This window comes from Camellia sinensis, chromosome 4, assembly GCF_055761805.1.
Source record: "Camellia sinensis isolate YWXY chromosome 4, ASM5576180v1, whole genome shotgun sequence".
In the NCBI taxonomy this organism is placed as follows: Eukaryota; Viridiplantae; Streptophyta; class Magnoliopsida; order Ericales; family Theaceae; genus Camellia; species Camellia sinensis.
In genome coordinates this window covers 98,383,581-98,409,475 of record NC_138964.1, presented here as the reverse complement: position 1 = coordinate 98,409,475, position 25,895 = coordinate 98,383,581, and the positions used below count along the sequence as shown (strand labels likewise).

Below are 25,895 nucleotides of genomic sequence, written 5' to 3'. Positions count from 1 at the left end.
GACGACTATGTTCGTTACTAAAGGCATTACTATTACCAATGCAATGATAAACTTTTGCCAACTCACTTTTGCCTACGGATTTGCCAACGTTGCTTTGTGTGTCGGCAAAATTTTTTGTCAACGAATTTTCTCTTTTAGCAACATATTTTGTTGCGTTGTGAAAAATACAATTTCTTATAGTGATATTTGATCAACTTATTTTTTTACAATTATAAAATACTCAATAAATTTTATACATTAATAATTTAAATTATTAAAATAAAATTCATGATAAATTTTACAATATTACTCTAATGTACCCAACAAATTGAAGAGAAACCTCCCCCTTTTAACTTAAAATCTCACACCACATGCGGGTGGTACACGCTTGGCCAAATCCCTGGTTTATCCAACCTTGCCATTTCAAACTATTCTCTGCCATCTACTCATATTCTCTTTCTTTCTCTAATCTTCTCCACACCCGTCTCTTTCCAACTCGCATTTTCTCCCACTCTCTCTCTCTCTCTCTCTCAAACTTGCACTCTGTCAAGCACTACTTCCATAAATTAACAATAAGAAAACAAAACAAAACAAAACCAAAGCTAACCCAAGATAATAGACTCCTTGAGGTGATTGTGAAGCCAAGAAAGAAAATCATGACAGACAGGGTCTACCCTTCCTCCAAGCCCACTGCCAACGGCACCACCACCACCGCCGGCGTAGCCAACCTATCTTTTCCGGCCACCAAGGGCCAGCTTTACAACGCCGTCCGCCCACCCTACCGTCCTCAACCTCCCCGCCACCACCGCAGACAGCGGAGCTGCTGCTGCTCTTGCTGCCTCTGGACTACCCTCATCGTCTTCCTCATCCTCCTCCTCTCCTCCATCGCCGGCACAATTTTCTGGGTCCTCTACCGCCCCCACCACCCAACCTTTTCTCTCTCCTCTCTCCAAATACCCCAATTCAACCTCACCCCATCATCATCATCCTCCAAACTCAGCTCCAAGTTCAACCTCACAATCAACGCTCACAATCCCAACAAGAAGCTCGAGTTCTTATACGACCCCATATCAGTTTCCATATCTGCCGACGGAGTCGATGTGGGTGATGGGTCGATTCCTGGGTTTGTGCATTTCAGGAAGAACACAACTATTTTGAGAACAACAATCGCATCGAATGGTCAAAGCATGGATAGTACGTCGGTTAGTGTACTGAAATCGGATCTGAAGAACAAGAAGAGTTTGCCAATGAAGATTGAGTTGGATACGAAGGTTAAAGTGAAGATTGGAGGGCTGAAGACTAACAAGGTCGGTGTTAGGGTTTTGTGTGAAGGTATTAAAGCTGCTGTGCCTACCGGGAAGAAGGCCACTATGGCGACCACTTCGAATGCCAACTGCAAGGTTGATCTCCGGATCAAGATCTGGAAATGGACCTTTTGATGATTATATTCAGAAAAAAAAAAAAAAAGTGTGAATTTTAATTTTACTTTTTTTTTTTTTTGTGAGTGATATGTTCTTTCTTAATTTTTATATATTTGTTTGGTTGGAAAATTTGAGAAGAAATTAAAAAAAAAATGAAAAAATAGATAAAATGTAACACATTTTATTTGGTTTTATATATTTTTTCTCTGTTTCTTCTTAAATTTTTCAATCAAACAGAACTTTAGGAATATATAGAATGTTACTATGTACATTTTTTTTCTGGAATTGTAATTGTGGTTTGATAGGTCTTTCAAAAGTTGTGATACATTATTTTGAAAATATGTAGTACCAAATAAGATTTCGTTTTCATGGGGCATAAACTTTTCCAAGATTTTGAGATCCACTTGTAGTTGTAGGATATTGTGTTTACACTACACCAGCAATTTTATTATATGCATCGGCACGTGGATGTCATTTTCTTATTTGATTATGATTAAATTTTTTTTAATTATGATATAATTTTAATTATAATTCATAAATTTTGATTATATTTTACATAATGTTTGATTATATTTTTTGTAAATATAATTTAAAATTTTAAAAATTATGTTATAATTTTTTTTAATTACAAAATTCAAAAACTAAGGTCCCATGAGGAAAGTGGAAAACTAGTAATTTCTTTAGTGGTTGACATTAATGGCAAATTATTAGCCTCATTTGAAAAGTTTGCTATTTTAACAAGTTATTTTAATATTTAATTATTATAATATGTTAAAATTTTTTTGTTTGAAAAAATAATCAAATTTTTTATAGTTAGATGTGATATTTGTGAAAGAAAAAAATAAAATAATTATGAATTTAATGTGACATTTTATTTTATTGATTATTTTAACTTATTTTATCTTTTTTATAAATTTTAATAATAAAAAAAAATAGTCTTGCCAAACAGGGCATTGATTGCTGATAATTAACATACTATATAAATTGATCAAAATCAAGAAAAACACCACACTATAATATTTTTTAAAGTACCCATAATTACTCTAGGCATTTAGAATTTGAGCCGACAAAAAATGTCTATACCCTTGTTTTTCATGTTTCAATACATTTTCAATTATATAATTGTGTTTCAAAATTATTGGACGTATAAAGTATAATTAAAGATTCTTTTTGTCATAATTAAAATAAAGTTAGATTTCTCTCTAGTCTAACATTTGGATTGAAGAATGTTGTTCGGATTCGTTGGATTTACCATGGGTCCCGATAATCTAGATCGTTTATTTTATTACATCTTTCATATATATCGTTCAAAAAAAATAAAAAAGAATGATTTATTTTTAAAAATATAGTAACTTTTATTTTTTTGAGACAAACTCAATAAAATGAAAGGGTTACAAATATAGATCAGCCTAATATATATATATATACATAAATATATATATTTTATAGATGATACATGCAGTGCTAGATAAAATGAACAGTTCGGATAATTGAAACTGGACCTGTGTGGGTTCTACAGATCTGGACAACAACTTTTAGTTCAGATTTGGACCGTAGGAAAGCTCAATCCATCAAAATAATAATCATAATAAGTCATAATTACTATAACAATAACTTATAATTATGGTTGCACAAAATATCGCCCTCTGTTAAAATCGTTCAATTCGTACTGATCAGCCTACAAACCGTCCCATTCATACCGATCAATCTGCTAATCGCGATTTAAATTTTGAAATTTATAAATCGCCTTCAAAATCGCTCTACTATGCTATAATTAATACATACATTTATTTTAACATTTAATGAAATATCAAAGGAAAAATGTGTGAGTGAGATTTAAGATGTGAAATTTATTATAAATTAATAGTTATATATATAAAAAATGTTATGTAAAATTTATTTGTGTTATATATATAAAAACTATTATATAAATTAATATTATATATTATACAAATACTTGGTAATTATTCTAGAATATTCTTCAATCGATTAGCAAATAGCAAATTGAAACCGTCTCAAACAATAGTTTGATTATTTGCCAATCCGCCATTTATATTTTGGTTTATATTTTACTCTTAAATCGCCTAAATCACACCAAGTACACCTTTTCTTATAACTAAGACCTTGTTTGGAAAGAGCCCGGTTTAGCCAAAAAGTCAAAAAGTTACTAAAAAAATCAAAAAGGTAATCCATACCAAAAAGTTAAAGATTTCATTTTCTCTTTACTTTTTGTACATCTTTTCGTAAAAAGTCAAAAAAGTCATCACAAACATATTAATTTTTTTTCATCACATTTTAGCTAAAAAACTAAAAAATTACTAAAAAAAACATGTTTCCAAATGAGGCCTAAGAGTATAGTAGATCTTAAGTCGCCTAAATCACACTGGCTACACCTTTTCTTATAAAATAATGCTTGAGAGCTCGAAAATGAGCCCCCCATAATCCCCATAATGCCCAAAACGACGTCATTTTGGGCATTAGGCTTTTTTTTTTTTTTTCCTGCCATTTTCGTTCGACCTGCAGGGGAGGGGGAGGAGAGGGAGAGGGAGAGGGAGAGAAAGAGGTCGCCGTCGCCGTCGTCTCCGATCCGTCGCAGAACCATCGCCGATCGCCGCGCCTTCGCCTCCGTCGCCGATCGCCATGCCCCTGCTCGTCGCCTCTACCATCGCCGATCGCCGCGCCCCCCGCCTTCGCCTCCAGCCCATTTTTTAGGCCCCCTCCCCCTCCCCCTCCCCCTCCCCCTCCGTCTTCTTCTTCCTTCTGCTGAGAAAAAAAAAAAAAAACAATTCGGGGGATTAGGGGTCGCTCAGTTTCGAGCGATGTAGCATGACCCTTTCTTATAAGATCATAGTCAAATCATAATTATCACAATAAATCATAGGAGAAGACTTATACCTAGACTAAGAGTTGTTGTTGGGCCTGTGGGGCCCATCATAAATTTCATTTCTATGATTCGAACCGTTAAATATATAGAGCCCGTCGAGTATTTTATTTTTCTAGAAAATCACGTTGATCGAATATCGATAACCTTTTTATCATAACACATTTTTGTTAATAATTTACTTTTAAAACCATATTATCATTGAAAAAATATGATCTGATCAAGGAACTATCGATATCTAATCAATATAATTTTTTATAAAAATAAAATACTTGACGATCTCTACATATTGACAATTCAGATCATCAAAATGACACCCGTAATCGGTCTCACAAGCCCAATAGTACCGTTCAATTCACAAAAATGGATTGGAGACAAACCTACTCATATCTAATGTCATGTTTAGTGATGACATTTTTTAATTATGATTCAAAAAATATATAATTATATTATTTTTTTAATTATAAGATGCATATAATATATACAGTTAGAAGGAATTTTTTTTTTTTTTGAATATTCTAAAAAAAATATAATTTAGAGAATTGACCTACTTTTCAAACTATTTAGGAAATTAACATGCTTTTTGAAATCGCATTTTGAAAATGCGATTTTGAAATTGAAATTGCATTTTCAACATGCAATTTCACTTTGAAATCGCATGTTGAAAATGTAATTTCAAAATGTGAAGTCCACATTATCATAAATTGTATTTTTAACATTCGATTTCAAGGTGAAATTGCATGTTAAAAATGTAATTTCAATTTAAAATTATATTTTCAAAATGTGATTTTAAAAAGTGAGTTAGTTTCTCAAGTAGTTTGATAAGTAGATCAATTTTTAAATTTTTTTTTTAGAATATTTAAATAAAAAAAAAACTCCAGTTAGAAGGGGGTCTAGTATTGATACCCACCTCATTTTTCAAAGTTTAATATGGGGAAAAAAAAAATATATATATATATATATATATATATATTTTTTTTTTTTGTCGGTGGGAGTTTTCTGTCAAATGCCACTATTTTTTTTTTTTGATTCAAGTCAAATGTCACTATTATATATACGTGTGTGGTGTTCGCGAGTTTGAACTTTGAGAGTAGGTACTGCCCCACTCAAATTATTTATGGTAAACATCTTTTAGAAAACGTTTTTGTAATGTGATAGGTTAACGTGATATGTACTGATCTATATATTGTTAGATAAGGAAAGAATAATGTTAAATATCTTAAAAATTTTATTAAAATTTTGCGTAAATTATAAGTATATTTTTTGAAATTTATTTAAAATATAAATTGTTCTCTATGATTTAAAAAATTATAAATATCTCTCTGTTAGAATTTTTTATTTAACAGAATTAATTTCAAAAAATGAAATTTCTAACTGTTTTAATAAAATTATCTGAATTATTAATTGAAATAAAATTTAATATTATTAAAAATTATTAATTAACTTGATGATTTATTCATAAAATGACTTATTTGTTATGAAATTAGAAACCTTGGAGAGCATAATGTAATTTCTAAAACCAAAGGGAGTCATTTGTAATTTAAATAAACCTCAAGAGGTGTGTTTGTATTTTATCCTTATTTTTTTTTTAAATGTCTCATATGGGTGTGAGATTCATATAATGTGGGTTTCATGTGGGTCCCACACCTATTTGCGACATTTGGTAAAATTTTTGGAGTCTCTAGCATCTATCTATACTTACTATATATTAAGCAAAAGGAGTTTTTAACCCCAAGCCTTGTGGGAGCTCTAATCTCCCGATCTAAATTTTCTAGTTTTTTGATTTAAAAAAAAAAATTCTTAGCATTTATTAACTTATCCCAACTCCCAAGTCTTACCCTCATAATAACACTTTAATGCATTAAGAACAAGCATAAGAAAAAATTCTTTGAAATCCAACACATATGAATTCCTTGAAAAGTTCCAACACATATGATTATTATCTCTCATAATAACACTTTAATACATTAAGAACAAGTATAAAAAAAAATTCTTAAAAAGTCCAATACATATGATTATTATCAAAATATTAAACTTTAATATAATATAATAAAAAAAAGACATTTAATTCCTTGAAAATTCCAACACATATTATTATTTTCAAATCTATACTATATATTAAGTAAAGAATCCGGATCCTCGGCCGCCCTACCCGGCAGCCCCCCAAAACGATGTCGTTTTGGGGTTTTTTTTTTTTTTTTTTTTTTTTTTTTTTTCTTTTCTTCTTCTTCGTTCTGGTTTTTCTCTTTCTTCTTCCTTCGTCGCCGTCGCAGGTCGTCGCAGGGGAGGGGAGGGTCGCCGTCGCAGGTCGTCCGATCGTCGCCTCCGCCTCGCCTCGCCTCCGCCGTCGCAGGTCGTCCAGCCGTCCGATCGTCGCCTCGCCTCCGCCTCCGGCCCGCCTCCGCCTCCTCCTCCGGCCCGCCTCCTCCTCTTCCTCCCCCGGTGATAATGGCCCCCTCCAGTCCGGCCCACCGGCGGCTCCCCTCCCCTCCCCTCCCCCTCTCTCTCTTCTTCCCCTCCCCTCCCACCTCTGGTTCGTTCGAACGAACGAGGAAGAAGAAAGGAAAAAAAAAAAAAAAATCAAAAAACCCCCAAAACGACGTCGTTTTGGGGGGGCTGCTGGGACGGCCGCCGACAACGGCGGCCGAGAATCCGGACTCTTAAGTAAAAGGGGATTTTTAACGCAAGTCTTGGGAGCTCCAATCTCCCAATCTAAATTTCCTAATTTTTTGATTTAAAAAAAAAAAAAACTTTAGTACTTATTAACTTCTTTCAACCCCCAAATCTTACCCTCATAATAACACTTTAATGCATTAAGAACAAGTATAAATTTTTTTTTTTGAAATCCAACACATATGAATTCCTTGAAAAGTCTCAACACATCTATCTATACTATATATTAAACAAAATGTGATTTTTAACTCCAAGCCTTATGGGAGCTCCAATCTCCCAATCCAAATTTCTTGATTTTTTATTTAAAAAAAAAAATCTTATCAATTATTAACTTCTCCCAACTCCCAAGTCTTACTCTCATAATAACACTTTAATGCATTAAGAACAAGTATAAAAAAAAAAACTGAAATCCAATACATATGAATTCCTTGAAAAGTCCCAATACATATGATTATTATCCCTCATAATAACATTTTAATGCATTAAGAACAAGTATAAAAAAAATTCTTGAAAGGTCCAACATATATGATTATTATCAAAATATTAAACTTTAATATAATATAATAAAAAAACATTTAATTCTTTGAAAAGTTCAACACATCTATCTATACTATATATTAAGCAAAATGGGGTTTTTAACCCCAAGTCTTGTGGGAGCTCCAATCTTCCAATCTAAATTTTTTGGTTTTTTTATTTAATTTTTTTTTTTTAGCATTTATTAACTTCTCCCAACTCCCAAGTCTTACCCTCATAATAACACTTTAATGCATTAAGAATAAGCATAAAAAAAAATTCTTTGAAATCCAACACATAAATTCCTTGAAAAGTTCCAACACATATGATTATTATCTCTCATAATAACACTTTAATGCATTAAGAACAAATATAAAAAAAATTTCTTAAAAAGTCCAATACATATGATTATTATCAAAATATAAAACTTTAATATAATATAATAAAAAAAAGACATTTAATTCCTTGAAAATTCCAACACATATTATTATTATCAAAATATTAAACTTTAATATAATATAAAAAATGAAAAAAGAAGACATTTAAAAAAAATTAAAAATTACAATTCACATATATAGATAATTGTAAACACAATCTGTGCATAGCACGGGTGATATGCTAGTACTATATATTAAACAAAAGAGAGTTTTTAACCCCAAATCTTGTGGGAGCTCCAATCTCCCAATCTAAATTTCTTGATTTTTTTATTTTAAAAAAAAAAACTTACCATTTATTAACTTCTCTAAGTCTTACACTCATAATAACACTTTAATGCATTAAGAACAAACATACAAAAAATTCTTTGAAATCCAACACATGAATTCCTTGAAAAGTCCCAAAATATATGATTATTATCTCTCATAATAACACTTTAATGTATTAAGAACAAGTATAGAAAAAATTTCTTGAAAAGTCCAACACATATGATTATTATCAAAATATTAAACTTTAATATAATATAATAATAACAATAAAAAGATATTTAATTCCTTGAAAAATCTAACACATATGATTATTATCAAAATATTAAATTTTAATATAATATAAAAAAGGAAAAAAAGAAGACATTTGAAAAAAAAAACATTTAAAAATCGTAATTCACATATATAGATAATTGTAAACATAATCCGTGCATAGTACGGGTGATATGCTAGTTTTTTATAAGGAAAAAGATGTTTCTAGCGGACAAGTTTTATAAGAGCTCCAATATCTCAATATTAATTTTCTAATTTTTTATTTAAAAAAAAAACCTCAGGATTTATTGATTTCTCCCAACCCAAAAGCATTTTAACTTCTTTTATACCTACTGCCGCACTATTTTCAACTTCTCCCATATATTATGATTAGTGATGAGATTGTTAAATTATTTTTATAAAAAATCTAAAAAAAATAATTTGTATATTAAAAAAATATCTAAAATAAATATAAATTCTTATTATATAAGGAAAAAGAGGTTTCTAACACACAAGCCTTGTAGGAGCTCCAATATCCCAATCTTAATTTTTTAATTTTTTTATTTAAAAAAAAAACTCAGCATTTATTGATTTCTCCCAACCCACAAGTCTTTTAGACTTTTTCCATATCTACTGCCACACTATTTTTAACTTCTCCCATGTATTATGGTTAGTGATGGGATTGTTGAATTATTTTTATAAAAAAAATTGAAAAAAAATAATATGGATATTAAAAAAATATGTAAAATAAATATAAATTCTTATTAAAAAATAACATGTTACAATTGCGAGAAAAAAAAAATTACACTGTAAAAAATAATTTGTATATTAAAAAAATATCTAAAACAAATATAAATTTTTATTAAAAAAATAACAGGTTACAATTGCGAAAAAAAAAGAAAAAAAAATTGCACTGTGCATTTCATTAAAATAATAAAAAAAATAATTTATATATTAAAAAAATATCTAAAATAAGTATAAATTCCCCATCATCATTGAATGTTTCATTTTTTTAGATACTTTATCTCACAATTTTTTGTATTTTGTGTTATGAAATTTATTACATCTATATTTGCTAAAGCTATTAGATGGACCTAATGCAAGAAGTGTAGACTATTTAGAAGTACAAAAAAAATATAAATAGACAAGATTTTACAAAATTTGTTAGTGAGTCTCACTTTTGGAAAATCCTATAATTCATTTATTTTTTGTATTATATTTTATATTGGGTTTATGTACTTTTTTTAAGAAATATATAGTTTTCTTTTTTTTCTTTAAAAGTTTATTTTTAAATATTAATAAATAAATCATTTTCTATTTCAAACAATTTCATTTTTGTTTTTATTTTTTATTTTTTTTTTCTTAAAGTAGTTTTAGTTTTGGGCGATTACTTACTTTTTTTTTTTCTTTACATATTGTAATTTTGTACATTTTAATTGTATGATGTTTTTATTAATACACTCGGAGATGCACTATGAAAGAAGTATCATGCGAAAATCAAGCAAAAAGAAAAAAATAAAATAAAATAATACGATGAATATAGAGCAAAGATCAAAAAGCAAAACTCCCAAAGCAAGCAAGCAAGCAACCAAACAAACAAGCCAGTAGAATAGAATATTTAACAATAGACATTTGAAAATTTACAACAAAAATTTATAATTTTCTTGTTTGTTAAGAAAATTCTATTTGGTACTAGTTAAATAAAATATTTTTAAAATATATATATTTTTTAATTTGAAATTAAAGCTATAGTAAATTTATGTAAGTATAATTGCTAATCACATTTTTTGCTTAATGTATATTATATTTGTTGACTACATTTTTTAAAGTATTCATATAGAAGTAAAAAAATGTCACTAGGAATAAATCTTTCCTTAATTTAGTTATAAAGTTTGCCCGTATATTATTTTTAAATTTTGAATAAAAGCAAACATAAAATAATTGATTGCAGATATGTTACATTTATTATATTCTTTTTTCTGTATGAAAAAAAAAGACATTTAAAAATTACAATTTACATATATACGAATAATTGTAAACACAACCCATACATAGCACGGATGAAACACTAGTAAAACATTAAAATGCAAAATAAGAATTTTCTTTTTATTTATAATCAGTTTAGGTGTATTTTGATTAATCTCGAGAACCTAACATGATAAACGTAATATTAATTAATAAATTTTGTTTATTTATATAACCTTGCTATTTCTGAATATGGTCAAAATAATGGGTCATTTGAGTACAGACTTTTTAGTTACTTTTTGATTTTTTGATTAAAATGTGAGATAAAAAAATTTATATATTTGAGATAAATTTTTATTTTTTTTCAAAAAAATACAGTAAATGAAAATAATTTTTTTATTTTTTGATATTTGTTGACTTTTTGATATTTTTATGAGTTTTTAGCTTTTATACTTTTTTTTGAAGGGTTGTCAAATGACCCATAAATATTCAAGATTAACTTCTTTTGGAAGTAGTTAACAATTCAATTTATTGGTTAAAAACACTTGTTTTCTAAAAATATCGTAACTTATCTGATAAATTTGTTTTCAGCCAAAAAAATTAACTAATCATCACCGTAAACGATCATTAGAAATGTTAAAAAATTGGAAAAATGTCAAACAAGTAGTTTTTTTTCAAAAACTCTAGCGTCCTAAAAAATAGGGAACAATTAGGGTCAACAATTGTCTTCAATATATGTGTATGGTTGAAATTAATTGGTGTGTTGAGAAGTCTTTATATATAATAAATTTAGATTATTCATTGATATTTCTGAGTTAAATTATGAGTAATTGGTTTGTAGTTTTATTAATAAATTTTAACGTTATTTATTTTTTTGGATAAATTTATTAGCTATGTTTGCTTTTAACATTCTTGAATATGAAGTTTTTATTGGGAACTGTAATTTTTATTCCACATTTTTTTGAGAGCTGCTATTTCTATTCCACTTTAAATATATTTCATTTTTTATCCTCATTATATAGTTACATTAATACCCATGACATTTTGATTTTTTTGAGGAGTGTATTTTGTGTGAAGGGGTGTTAATGTAATTATATATAATAAGGACAGAGAAAATAATGTATTTGAAACAAAATGAAATGGAAATAACGACTCCCTTTCTATATTCTCTCTTTCACTGAATACCATGTGCAAATCATGTGAACAACATTTGACGATGAGCCATGTCTTGATCACACATCTATAATATTGTTGGCACCATAAATTTGAAATCTTTTATTGATAGGGGCATAATCATGTGTAGAAGAGGTCCAAAAGTCAAGGGCATGAAGTTAGTGGCCCAAGAAAAGAGATTGAAGGTGTGACACATGGTAGCTTCAAGAAGAAAGAGAGTTCAAGGCAGTTGCAGAAATTGCAGCAGTTGCAAATCATGGACAGATGTGGGAAGCCAGCACATGGACACATGGCAACATGGCATGGCCAGTGAAACCATATAAAAAGTTGGAAATTCGAAGAAGGGAGGATCTTCAACCAAATTCACAACTCATGTGAAATTTAGGAGTAGTGTAACCTATCTAGTAGTAGTTTTTGTAATTAGGAGTAGATTATCGGTAATTCAGTTCTTGTAACTCAGTTTAGCCCTGTTGGTTGTGATGCTATTAGAACTTGTAATTTGATTCTGGTAATTAAGTGACAAGTTTAAATATTATCAATCGAATTTTTAGTTTGTTTGCACTTGTTTTTTTCACACTACAACCTCCAAAGAAGTCTTTGAATCTGTCAAGGCACACCTACCACATTACTTGATTAAGTTGTTTGTTTGTGAAAATTGGTTTCTCTGTCGAATCTCCTCTATCGATTTGACCTAAACCAGATTTTCGCTAACATATTTTGACACGCCTAGTGGGACCTGTCTAATTTGGAGTGATGGCTAAGAAGAAACAACATGAGATCTTTAAAGACACTGGAAAAAGGGTTGTTGTTGGAAAGAAACTTGATGGTGAGTTCGAAGGAGTTAAAGACAACATAGATGATGGCCATTCAGTGGCTGGACAAGAAGCAGGCCAAGGAAATGGCCAGAATGTGGCCTTTTGCAGGCCAAACAAGTTGTCTTTCTGTAGACCCAAGGAGGGCTCTTCTGCTGCATACTCAGCAGACAATTGGTTCCATGTCTTCACACGAGAATCAGATGATGGTTGATGAATTATTTGCTTTGTTCAAGAAGACCAATATCAAGCCCAGCCAGTCAAGGAAAGCTGTAGAAGAGACTCAGGTAAGCAAAGTACAATATGGTCCTTCTAATAACTCCTTAAAAACATACAACTACAAATGAACATGTGTCATTTTATCGACCTCCTACACTTCAAGAAAGATATGAGGAGGGGATGAATTTGAATCCTGCGTTTGAATACACATAGATGATGAAGTATCCTCCCAACCCAGTCTGTAATTATAATCCAAATGATTTGGGACCAAGACTTGTGGGGTAACCAAGGCCACAAGTACATGACAATTATGAACATGATAGGCCTGCAGTTGGCTATTATTGTATGACAGACCAAAAGCATAGGCCATTTAATCAAGTTAGGCCTCAGAATGTGCAATAACATGCCATGCAACAACCTTATCATGAACCCAATGTAATGAATCCAAGGCCTAGAGGACCTAGTCCTCCTTTCCCTAACTACCAACCAGAAGTTCAAAGGAGATGACAACAACAAGCATACATAGGCATGGATCCTATGATGAACAATAGGCAACAGATAATCAATTTAATTCAAGAAATGTATGGCCTAAGTTTGAGGAGGCCAGACAGACCTATGTTTAGGAGTCCATACCCTCCAAATGTGGATAATACACCCGTCCCAAGAAACTTCAAATTGCCTGAATTTTCTTTATTTACAGGGGAAGAGAGACAATCTACAATTGAACACATAGAAAGCTTTGTTCTACAATGTGAAGAAATAGGGAAAAATGACTTTCTAAAACTGAAATTGTTCCCAAATTCATTATCCAGGACTGCATTTACTTAGTTCATTAACTTGATAGAAAATTATGTGCATACTTGGCAAGAAATTGAGAGTTAGTTTCATGCTCAGTTCTTTAGAATTGAACCTAAAGTTACTTTGGTAGACCTATCGAAATTCAAAACAAAAACAAGGGGAAATAGTAGAACAATATATAGACAAGTTTAAGAGAGCAAAAAACAGGTGTTATGCATATGTCCCTGAGATAGTAGTCATAAGATTAGCTCAAAATGGTTTAGATTTTGAATTGAGAAAGAAATTTGAAGGAATGATATTTAGAGACTTGTATGAGTTGTCTTCAAGGGTAACTAGTTATGAGTCAATTTTGAGAGAGGAACAACATAGAAAAGCAACTTCACTTGGAACCTACTACAAAGAAGTTGAGTTTGACTTTAATGTAGACATTGATGTGGCACAAGTGGTTGGTAAAAAGCCTATTGTCACGACCCAAATCCATCCCTATAGGTTTAGTGTCGTAACCGGCCAGTAATTCATGATTACCAAAGGCCTACTTAACAGTAATACAGTAACGGGGTTAGCGAAAACCACTAAATAAGAAAATAAACGTCCAACGAGCTGTGAAGACTTAAATGGAACAAAAGAACTTTTATATATACACAAATATAAATCAGTCTATATACATCAGTCCATGACAAGTTTCATTACAATACATAACCAAAACATAGGGACTTAACCCCGGCCAACAAAAGTAAGTGCATTAAGAATTTGCAAAGCACTAGTTCATACATCAAAAGAGTGACTCCCAAACCACCCATGAAGCTTAAAAGCTTGACCGGTTGAAACCCCATGGCGGGGCACAAAAGTTGGCTTGACAAAACGGGTGCTAGGTCGACGCCACTACGTCCCCTCTTACATTTGGTCACTTACATACATATATAAAAACATGAGCGAGAGCCCAGTGAATAACAACAACGTAAAGAGGTTATGAATGATGTTCTCACTGTAATCCAAATCGGTCAATTATAACAGTTCATGGAAAATTAGAGTAATTTGTATTGCAGATTCATATTTGATACAGAAAACATAGCAATCATACGTAGTACATCCAATAGCAAAATAGTACAGACGGTCATGAAGATTGAACAGTCAGAATTGATGGATGTGCCATCAATACAGTAAACAGAAGTTCCAAGAATTGAAACTTACAGAGATCTCTGTAACAATAGCAGTAAACAGATGCTAAGGATCTCACGAATACAGTTCACAAAACAGGACGATCATTCATTTAAACAAAAAACATCATTTCAGAAATAGGGTATAGAATAAGTTAGAAAATACTTATAATTGAACATATCTTTATGAGATTGTTACTCACAGTTGGCTCCTCGAATTATGCGGTTGGAACGTGGCGTTTGACTTACATAGACACATGCTCTTTAGAGTCCAATCACTTAATTCACTTGGTTCTTTCATTACTTGATTCTTTTTACTATTCCTTAGCTCCTCTTATGCTCATGTAATTCATGAGAATGTGAAAAACAATTGAAAAGCATGCAAACGGAAACTCGGAAGCTTGGGAAAATGGAAAGAAAACGAAACTGGACCTGTTCTGAAACCACACGTACGGTGTACCTTGGCCGTACATGCAGAACTCCCACTACACGTGCGCCAACATGTGCAATTTTTTCAGAAGGTGCAGCATCCTTTGTTCTGTTTTTTGCACATGCGGGGCTCCTTTCCGCACTTGCGGTTCTGGGCTTTCAAAATCTGAAAATCTGCTAAACACAATGGAATGCAATTTTTTCAAAACCAACTCCAATTCAAACAAATCAAAGTGCAAAACCCTTTCAAACCACTTGCAATCAACATTTCTAACTTCAAATATAATTCATAACTTTAAAACAAAACTCATTTTCCCATTCTCAAGATCAAAACTTAAAGTTGAGAAGAAAAACAAGAATCATGCATATGGGAGTTCTATGCTTCAAAAATCCGTGATACTTCCTTCCTTAAACTCAAAACTCATGCAAGAACAAGTGATTGATCATGAATAATGCCATGTATGCTAAGATTTGAAACTATTCCGTACCATTTCTCTCTTTAGGGTTTATAACCTCAACATACTTCACCCAACTTCTTAATCCAACCTAAATTCTATAATTTCCTGTGTAAATTAACTCAACTTCAAGAAATTAGGAAAGATTTCTTACCTACAATGGTTGATTTGGGTGAAGATTTGCCCAACTCCTTTCTTCTTCCTTTCATTTTTCTCTTCTAAGTCTCTCTTTCTCTCTCCCAGATTCTCTCTCTCTCTCTCTCTCTCTCTCCCTCCCTCTCTCTCATACTGTTGACTTTCCAATATAACAAAATATCAATCTCTAACATCCTTAACCAATTTTAAGCTTAAATTAAATTAAATCAAATTCACCTAAATTACATTAAGGCTCAATATAATCTAGTTAATAAACATAGTTATGTTAAGGTAAATTAGACTCTAATTGCTTAATCCAACAATTTAATTTTAACCTTATGGTTTAACGATTCAGACATGTCTATTTCACATATTATCATATTTGTCAATCATAACATAATTCAAATAGCACATGGCACACAATTAATATACATATAAGCATATCAGTCACATATAAACACATAATTAAGGTAACTTACAGATTTGACAGTTAATTAAGGAGACGGGTATTACACCTATGGTTTGTGAGACCTTGAGAAAGGTTGAAAAGCCTATGGATATGCCATCAACATAGCCAACAAAAAGAAATGTAGTTGCATCTAGTCGACAGTATTTATTCGACTTGTCACAAGTAGATGTATTGCTTGATGAGTTGTTGGCCAACAAGTTTTTAACTTTAACTCCTAGTTATAACATTCCCAAAGAAAGAGATAGAATTGGAAAATAATATTGTAAATAACACAATTCTTTCAGACATTCAACTAATAATTGTGTTACATTTCGAAATTGTGTACAGGATTTAATCCAAAAAGAGATACTAAAATATGGTGAGAAAGATAAAGGGGCAATAGTAGTTGATAATGATCCCTTCCTAGAGATGGTAGGCATTAACATGGTGGCTACTAACCCCCAATCGACTGACCAGAAGAAGAAATGAAGGAACCCTAGAGTTCTCCTGGTAAAGCTGGAGAAGCTCCACAAAGAGAGAATGGAAAAGATTGACAAGAAGACAAAAGGAAAGAAGATTCAAGAAGAGCCTGATGAGAGGTTCATTTGTTTCAGATGTGGCACTAAAACAGAAAGAGCCAAAGCCATCGTGATAGATGGGATTCAAAAAATAGAAAAGGATGTTGATCTCAAGTTCAACACCATAGGTAGTAGTGACTTGCAAATATTTGACAATGACCACATGTTCTATGATGGATCAGACCTAGAAATATTTGGGCTTGTAGAGGATTATGATAAGGATGATGCTCCATTCCTATTTCAAAGGTCTTGTTCATCCATGTTTTGGTGGCTCAAGTAACATTAGGACCATGCTAAGACTGCAGAAGTGATCTAAGCCCTATGGAAATCCAAAAATTCTAACAAGGCCATGTATTGGCCAACAACAATAGCAGCCTAGGGAGCCACATAATGGCCAACAACAGACTTATACCAATTCTGGTTTAGATCCGACCCATTTGATGTTCAGGATTCCGGTTTCTTTGTCTTATATGGTTGATCATGTTTTGCTTCTCCTTATTCGTATTTGAGTTTGGTTATTAGAGTGTCTTGGTTGCATTTGGAACAAGTTGGTAGCTTGTTTTTCAAAATTGTTGTTACCCATAATTTTGCCTCTTCGCTCAAGCAGTGATTTCTATGCTCGAGCGGTCTTGTGAACTTCCAGTACTTTTGCAAGTCTGTAGAGATACTGGGAGATAACATTCTTTACTTGAGCGGTCTTTCTTGCGCTCGAGCGATTGTCTTCTATCTGTAAAACCTCTAAGAGTTGGAATTTTTCGCTCGAGCGGTCACTTTGTGCGCTTGAGCAGTCCCACTTATTGTGTCTGGTTGTTCGAGCGACATTTCTTGTGCTTGAGTGATCTGCGCGTATATCAGTTCGTAAAAGTCACTTTTTCATCTCTCTCTCTAAACATTTCAAAACCCTAAGTTTCTCTCTCTAAAACTTACCTTCTCTCTACAAATACACCTCGATCCGTTGATTTCTTTACCCTAATCCCTTTAATAAAAAGGTAGGGCTCACCTAGAGCTTCGTTCTAATCGGAACAAAGTTAGATTTCGGCCTCATTGTGGTTTCTCCTTTCTCTCTCTTGTCTTCTAAGCTTGAGGTAAGGATATCTTTGCATTTTCTTATGATTTTTAACTTAGTTATTTGTGTTTTTGAAACAACATTGTGATTTGGGGATTTTTGGACAAATCTAGGGTTTTGATTTGAAATCAAAAAGAGAGGTTTTCAAATAAATTGTTAGAAATGATTGAGAAAATGTATTTATTATGGAGTTATGACGAAAAGATGGATTTTTATCCTTGGGATTGATTTATAGAAAAAAGGGATTTTGCCCTTAATTTATCAAATGTTAATTTTGTATAGATAAATGGAATTGATGTTGAATTTGTGAAATTAGGTTGACGTTGATAAGTATAACGAAGTTGGATATGTATTATCACTCTCATCTTAAGATTTTGGAAAGTATAACCATATTAGAAATTTATTTATCTATTTAGAGATATTTGTTCTGTGCTATTGGTAGAGGATAACTATGATTGTTGTAGAATTGCATGAGAATTAGGAGAATTAAAACTATTTTCTCATCCATTTGCATTGGACATTGTTGTATATTTAACATATTGAAAATGTTTATTGTTTTGAGAAAAATTGGTGAATACCTTGGTGAATCTGGGTAGAAGGTGTGGTTACGGTATTATGTTGGCCTGTGTGTCCTTGGTGAAAGTCCAAAAACCTGGACGGTTAGGTGTCGAGCCTTCCGGTTAATACCGGTAAAAATGACAAATTTGCAGACCTGTATCTAGGGATTCTCAGAGTTGTATTCACAGTCCTGTTTTCTATTATAAAGAAAATGAATTCTTGAATTGTGATATAGACTTGGCATTGCATGGTTTTGAAAGGAGATATAAAATGTTTTTCGGCACAAGCATTGCATATGCATTCATCTTATATTTTTGTTAAGATTCATAAGCTGTATTAGAGTATTTCTACTGAGTTTTGGCTCACCCTATATGAGAAAACCATTTTCAAGTGCTGATGATATGCCTCCGCCAAGAACATAACTTTGGAGGAACTTGGAGTGAAAGGCTTCCTTTTGTTTAATAGTTATATTTATTTTGTTATAAGCCTAGGGCTTTAACTGTATTGAGTTTGGACTCACTTTTGTTGTAAGCAAGCACTGTCTTGGAAAGTTGTAGCCATTAGGGCATATATTATTTGTTTAACTCTTATTTCATATCTTTAACTTGTATCACATGCTATAGATTCAGGATTAGGACTTATGAATGTATAACTGCATGTGACATCTTTTATACACTTTGATTATATAAAATGAAAAAGATATTGTATTCAGAATGGTATTGTTATTTATTAATATTGTGGATGATTTTATCGTGATTATTTTGGGGCACTACAAGACTAGAAGGCCATATGGAGACCAATAACAGTTTGTGAGACAATTTGAAGGACTACAACAGAGTGTTTCAAGGATAAGGCCAGATGTGCAGCCAAGAATGGTGAAACCACTAGTGCCACCTAACTCAAGATAGCATGGGGCTATTTACCCAAAGTTTCCTTTAGGGGGATGGAGATAGATGGGACCCATTAGAACTCAGAAAAGAAGAGAACAGAGAAGATATCATACTATGATGTCTAGAATGGCAGGTGATGGAGGCCCAAAGAACTTGGTTTGGACTAAGGAAGGATTTGTGCCACCAAAAGCAATAGTGGGATCAACATCGGAGGAGCAAATAACCCAATCACCTATGCAAATAATGAAAAAACTAGTGGTGGACAAAAAAAAGAAAGAAGGAAAAGCTTTGCCTAACAAGGCAATGTTGAGGTTGAGATTGAAAGAATTAGAGAAAGAATTAATGTTTGATGATGAAGATGGTATGGTTGATGTAAAAATGAAAGATCAAAAAGGTACAAAGTCAACTGTAGAGGAAAGTTGTGTTGTTATGCAGGAAGATACTAAGTCTGAAAGCTCAAAAGAGTTTGAGGAGAAAATGGAAGCCATTCAGTTTGGTTTTTTGCCTACTTCTAAGGAATGAAATATGATTATGGCCATCTTAAAGAGGTTCTAGGAAAAACCAGACCGGCCAGACATGTTGGTAGGTGATGTTGAAGACTAGACAGAACCAGCTGTGCAAATAACAATGACTGAGGTAGAAGTCAAGCCACCAAGATCTATTGAGGTAGTTAAGTCAGTCGATGGCAAAAAAAGTGGTGTTGCAGAAACCTGAGGAAAAGCTAATCAAGCAGTTAAGGCCATTGTATGTGAGGGCCCATCTAGAAGGAGTCCCAGTTGACAGGGTTTTGATTGACAATGGAGCCATAGTTAACATTCTCCCTTCTAAAACTTTGAGAGCTATAGGCAAGTTAGTAGAGGACTTGTTACTTACTGATATTGATATAAGTAACTTTGCTGGAGGCTCATTTGAGCCAAGGGGAGTTGTTGCTATACAACTTCAGATTGGTTCAAGGCTAATGGAAACCACCTTTTTTTGTAATTGATTCCACTTCTAACTACAATATGTTGTTAGGAAGAGATTGGATACACCTCAATGGGTGTGTGCCATCCTCTTTGCATCAAACTTTAATATTCTTGACTAACAATGAATAGGATGAGCAAAAAGGAATACAGATCTATTGGGCAAATGCAAATCCATTTGCAACAGATGTCAACAACATAGAGGTTGTGTTGTATGATGAAGACATAGGCCCAATTGAGGTGATTGAAGATGAGGTTAAATCCCAAGGAAAAAGCCTAACTAATGAAGAATTCAAAAGCATCATTAAAGAAGGATTCAAGCAAATGGAGCCAGGAATTGGCCAAACCAAGCCTTATGCAGAAAATGAAAGGGCTTGTGATTGACGAAATGACAGAGGGAATAGATGATGCAGATGCAAGCATGTAAAGAAGACAAGCTGGATGAGTCAGCTACAACTCTTGTAATTAAGTCTACTTTTTCTAGGCTTTTTAATTTCTTTTTAGCAAGTAGGTTTAAATTTAAGTCTTTGCCTGATTGTTCATGGGCAAAATGTGTAATAGACAATAGCCTTCTGAGTTATAAGGAGGTGCATTTAGAGCATTTAAGAGCTGCTCTTGCTAAGCTTGATGACCTCAAGGCAGATGTTCAAGATCCCTTGGAGAATTCAACCTAGGAATTGAGGCCTACAAAAGGACAATCTATGTAAATGATAGCTTATCTAATAAAAGTAAAGGCAGACTGGTTGGTTTGCTGTATGAATATATGGATTGTTTTGCATGGAGTTATGAAGAAATGCTTGGTTTGGATAGAGCACTAGTAGAACACATGTTACCAATAAGAGACAACATCATTCCACATAAGCAATCCCCAAGAAGAATGACTAATGAAGTGACTTTGTTAGTTAAAAAAGAAATTGAGAGGTTATTAAAGACAGGTTTTATTAGGACAGTCAAGTATGTTGAATGGTTGTCGAATATTGTACCTGCTATGAAGAAATATGAAAAATTAAGAGTATACATAGATTTCAAGAACTTAAATCTAGCAACTCCAAAGGATGAATATCCTATGCCAATGGCTAACTTGTTAGTTGATTCAGTAGCCGAAAGCAAGGTCTTGTCATTCATGGATGGGCATGCTGGGTATAATCAAATTTTCATTGACCTATATGACATCCATAAGACTGCTTTTAGATGTCTTGGAGCCTTAGGCACATTTCAGTAGGTAGCGATGCCTTTTGGCTTGAAAAATGCTAGAGCCACATATCAAAGAGCAATGAATTTCATATTTCATGATTTAATTGGAAAGCTTCTAGAGGTATACATTGATGATATGGTTGTCAAGTCTGATACATTTGAGGAACATCTAACTCATCTAAGGTAGATATTTCAAAGAATGAGGAGTCATCAGTTAAAGATAAACCCTTTGAAGTGTGTCTTTGGGGGACTATAGGTAAGTTCTTGGGCTTTTTGGTACATCACAAAGGTATAGAAGTAGATGCTAATAAAGCCAAGGCTATATTAGAAACCAAACCCCCCAAACAACAAGAAAAAATTGTAAAGTTTTCTTGGTAAAATCAATTTCCTAAGAAGGTTTATAGAAAATCTAGCCAGAAAAACTCTGGTATGTTCTTCGTTGGTAAAAATAAAGTCCGATTGTGAGTTTAGGTGGGAGGACTGTCACCAAAAAGCTTTTGATTTGATCAAGAGTTACTTGGCCAATTCTCCAGTGCTTATGTCACCTACTTCAAGAAAGCCTTTGAAGCTTTATATTTCAGCATGTGACTTGACGATTGGTTGTTTGCTGGCCCAGGAAAGTGACATGGACCATAAACGAGCCATCTATTACTTAAGTAGGAGGTTGAATGATGCTGAAACTAGGTATATGAAACAACCTCGGTCCATGTTTAACTGTTAAACCATGATTAAGGATGCTAATAAGTAATTAAGATGGAATTCTGACTTAATTACATATATGTTGCGTTATTTGTGTTTCTATCTGTCTATCGTAGAAATATCTGTTTGTATTTTGGTTCTGTTTTGCGAATTGAAGACCTTATCGGCGTCTAATCAAGAAATTGACTTAGTATATGTGTTATTTGGCATTTTTGGAAATTTATGGCAGGTTTAATTAAAATTCGGTTCGGAACGATTAAATTATAATAATTTAATGCCCAATTGATTAGTTGATTAACAAATAATTAAGCCATTAGCCAAGACTATATAAGGCTCCCATATGTGCCTTCACTCACTCTTTTTCTTCATTTCAACACATTTGAGCACACACACACAAGCAAACGTGGGAGAGAGAGAGAGAGAGAGAGAGAAAAGAAAATTTAGATCAAACTTGAAGTAAAGAAGGTCATTGATTGGAGACTTAAAGGAATACTGAAGATTACCTCTAAATCTTAAGGGGTTGAGAAGATAAGGTGAGAATTTAAGCCTTAGGTCTTGCTTTTGAGTTGGTAAATTCATGAATTAATGAGAATTGAGTGGATTAATAGTATTGGACTAGAGTGAAGAAATATTAATCATACCATGCTTGCATGTTCATGTTCATGTTTATCATAGTTTAAGTTGAGATTTCAAAGAATTGGTCATTGCATGTGTTCATTCTACCTTTGTTTTGAGAATTCACCTTGTTTTATATCATGTCATACCATTTTATCATGTTTTGTAAGCCTTGAAGTCAATCATCACATGTATGTTATGTTTTTCTAAGAATTGAGCTTAGTTTTGAGCATTTGGCATGCTTTTGGACCTTGATTTCATGAAATGATCTTAAACTCTCAATGTTTTCCAAGTTTAAATATGTTTTCTCAAGTATTTGGCCCAAAAAGATGAGTTTTATAGCTTTGAAGTTGAGTTTGGAAGCTTGGAGGTGAATCTAGAAATTCCAGAATTCGATCTCTCCGCTCGAGCGACAAATCCTACGCTCGGGCGGCCACCTTTGGTTTTGTATCTCTGCTCGAGTGCCTAGAAGTCTGCTCGAGTGTGAAATGCATGCTCCCAGAAGTTTCATGTTTTTGCAGACTGCTCAAGTGGCAAGAGTTATGCTCAAGCGGGGACTTGAGTCTCACGCTCGAGCGATCGTCAAGCGTCCGTCAAGTGTGAAATCACACAACCAGTACTTTTTCAAAGTTTGCAGACCGCTTGAGCGAAAGAAGTTGCGCTCGAGCGGCCCCTCACATGTTTGCATGTCCGCTCGAGTGAAGGAAGTCGCGCTCGAGCGGGACCCCTGTTTTCAGCAAGTTTAGTGAAGTGCTTCTAGGTGTATTTTGGCATCCTCATTGCATCTTAGGCATTCCTAGGCGAAGATTAAGACACAACAATGAGAGTGAGGGCTAGAAACATACTAAGAACATAACGTAATGAGTTAAGTATATTCCAAGCATGTATTTCAAATATGTCTTTGTTATGTGTTGATGTAGTCACTTGCATAAACCATTTGATTAGTCTGCTCTATTTGTCTACACCCGGAGCCATCTGTGAGTAATAACTTAATAAAGCTATGTTCAAATGTATTTAATTTCTGAATGATGAAACAAGATCTATTTTCTGAAACGTTATGTTCTGTACAATGAATGATTGTCCGATTTTTGACAATTTATTCGTGGCATCCTTAGCATTATGTGATATTTGTTCGCTGTTACCCGGTATCGGAAATTCCATCACGGAACTTAATATGTCTGCAATCTGTTACCTGTACCGGAGGCTCCATCATGAAGCTCAGCATATCTGTTATCTTTTACCTGGATCCGGAGGTTCTTTTATGGAACTGGTTACTCATAACCACCATTTGTTCTGCATCTACTATGTATCTGCTCTGTTAGCGCTAATGGATGTACCACGTATGATCAAGCATGAATACTAATTTTTGTACATGATTTAAACTAGAATAAGAATAAGAATATGTATATGAATCTGTTCATGAATCTGAATTATGATTTCTGAATCTGGCATGGACTTCATTCATTAAATCCTTTACTCTGTTATTATTCACTGGGCTCCCATTAACTATTTATATTATGTATGTAGGTGATTAGGCACGTGACCTGGCCCAAAGTTGATGGCCTAAGATTCTTTTTAGTTAGCCAACCATCGTGCCTCTCGAGGAGTTTCCTTTTGAGAGGTCCATGTCAAGGTTTTATTTGGTTTTGTTTTGTTTATCTGTACTTGGGCTAAGTTCCCTTTTGACTTTATCTATGTAAATAAGTGACGTAAGACTATTGTATCTATGACGTCACATGTATATATATATAAGTTTATTTTGAAAATTTTGTCTCATATACGTTAGCTCAGCTCAATGGACTATGTAACTTTATATATTGCTTCCCCAGCCCCTAATTATATGTTATACTGTTAAGAGGCCTTCGGTAATCCAAGGATTACTGGCCGGTTACGACGCTAAACCTGTAGGGACGGGTTTGGGTCATGACAGTATACCTCTGTTGAGAAGTTGTGCTTGGCTTTGTACTTTGCTGCCATAAAACTTAGGCATTTTATGCCACTTTTGGAGGTGTTTGTTATAGCACAAACTGATTTGATAAAATACATGTCTATTTTAAGAGGTAGAGAAGGCAAATTGATCCTGTCCTTAATTGAATATTGTTTCAAGTATGTGCAACAAAGAGCAGTAAAGGGACATGCTCTAGTATATTTTCTAGCAGAGCATTTACGCTTACCAGTCGAACCTGATCTATTTGAGGTTCATATGATAGAAACTGAGCCCTAGAGGCTAATGTTTGATGGATCTAGAACAAACGAGAAGGTTGGTGCAGGCATTGTCCTGATTTCTCCAGACAAACAAATGTACCAGTTTGCCTATTAGTTAGATGAGCAATATGTACAGTCTTATAACCGGGCTGAGTATGAGGCCTTGGTAATTGGACTTGAGTTAGCTATAGAGTTCAAGATTTGAAGGTTATAAGTGTTTGGTGATTCTCAATTGGTCATCAAGCAAAATAAGTGAGAGTTTAAACCAGGGTTATGTTTGGGCTTACGAACAAGCCTAGTTGTCTTACTTAAACCAGGGTTATGTTTGGGCTTTTCAGTTGTCCAGTTGTTTTAAATATTCATTCAAGGCAAAACCCAATTTTACCTTAAATGAGGGGGGCATTGTTGGCACCATAAATTTGAAAGCTTCTGTCGACAGGGCATAATCGTATGCAGAAAAGGTCCAAAAGTCAAGGGCATAAAGTTAGTGGCCCAAGAAAAGAGATTGAAGGTATGACACATGTCAGCTTCAAGAAGAGAGTTCAAGGCAGTTACGGCAGTTGTAGATCGGCAGCAGATCTGGGAAACCAGCAAATGGACACATGGTAGCATGGCATGGCCAGTGAACCATATAAAAGTTGGAAATTTGAAGAAGAAAGGACTTTCAATCAAATTCACAACTCATGTGAAATCTAGGAGTAGTGTAACCTATCTAGGAGTAGTTCTTGTAATTAGGAGTAGATTATTTGTAATTCAGTCCTTGTAACTCAGTTTAGCCATGTTGATTGTGATGCTATTGGAACTTGTAATTTGATTCTTTTAATTAAGTGACAAATTTAAGTATTATCAATCGAATTTTTAGTTTGTTTGCACTTATTTCTTCACACTACAATCTCCAAAGAAGTCTTTGAATCTATCAAGGCATAAGACACCAACCACATTACTTGATTAAGTTGTTTGTTTGTGAAAATTGATTTCTCTATCGAATTTCTTCTGTCGATTTGACCCAAACCAGATTTTTGCTAACAAGTATTAATAATGATAATAAAATAATTAATATAATTGCAACTAAATTAAAATTAAAAAAATTATTGATATCTCATTTAATATAAGTTTA

The 25,895-nt window shown here is 33.0% G+C and overlaps 1 protein-coding gene across 1 annotated transcript; it reads left to right on the top strand.

The window, feature by feature from the left end:
- The first annotated feature begins 249 nt into the window (after positions 1-249).
- On the top strand, positions 250-1,882 carry LOC114284020 (uncharacterized). Its single transcript, XM_028226894.2, has one exon. The coding sequence runs from the start codon at positions 351-353 to the stop codon at positions 1,416-1,418; it is 1,068 nt and encodes a 355-aa protein (XP_028082695.2). The 5' UTR covers positions 250-350; the 3' UTR covers positions 1,419-1,882.
- The last annotated feature ends 24,013 nt before the right edge of the window (positions 1,883-25,895 follow it).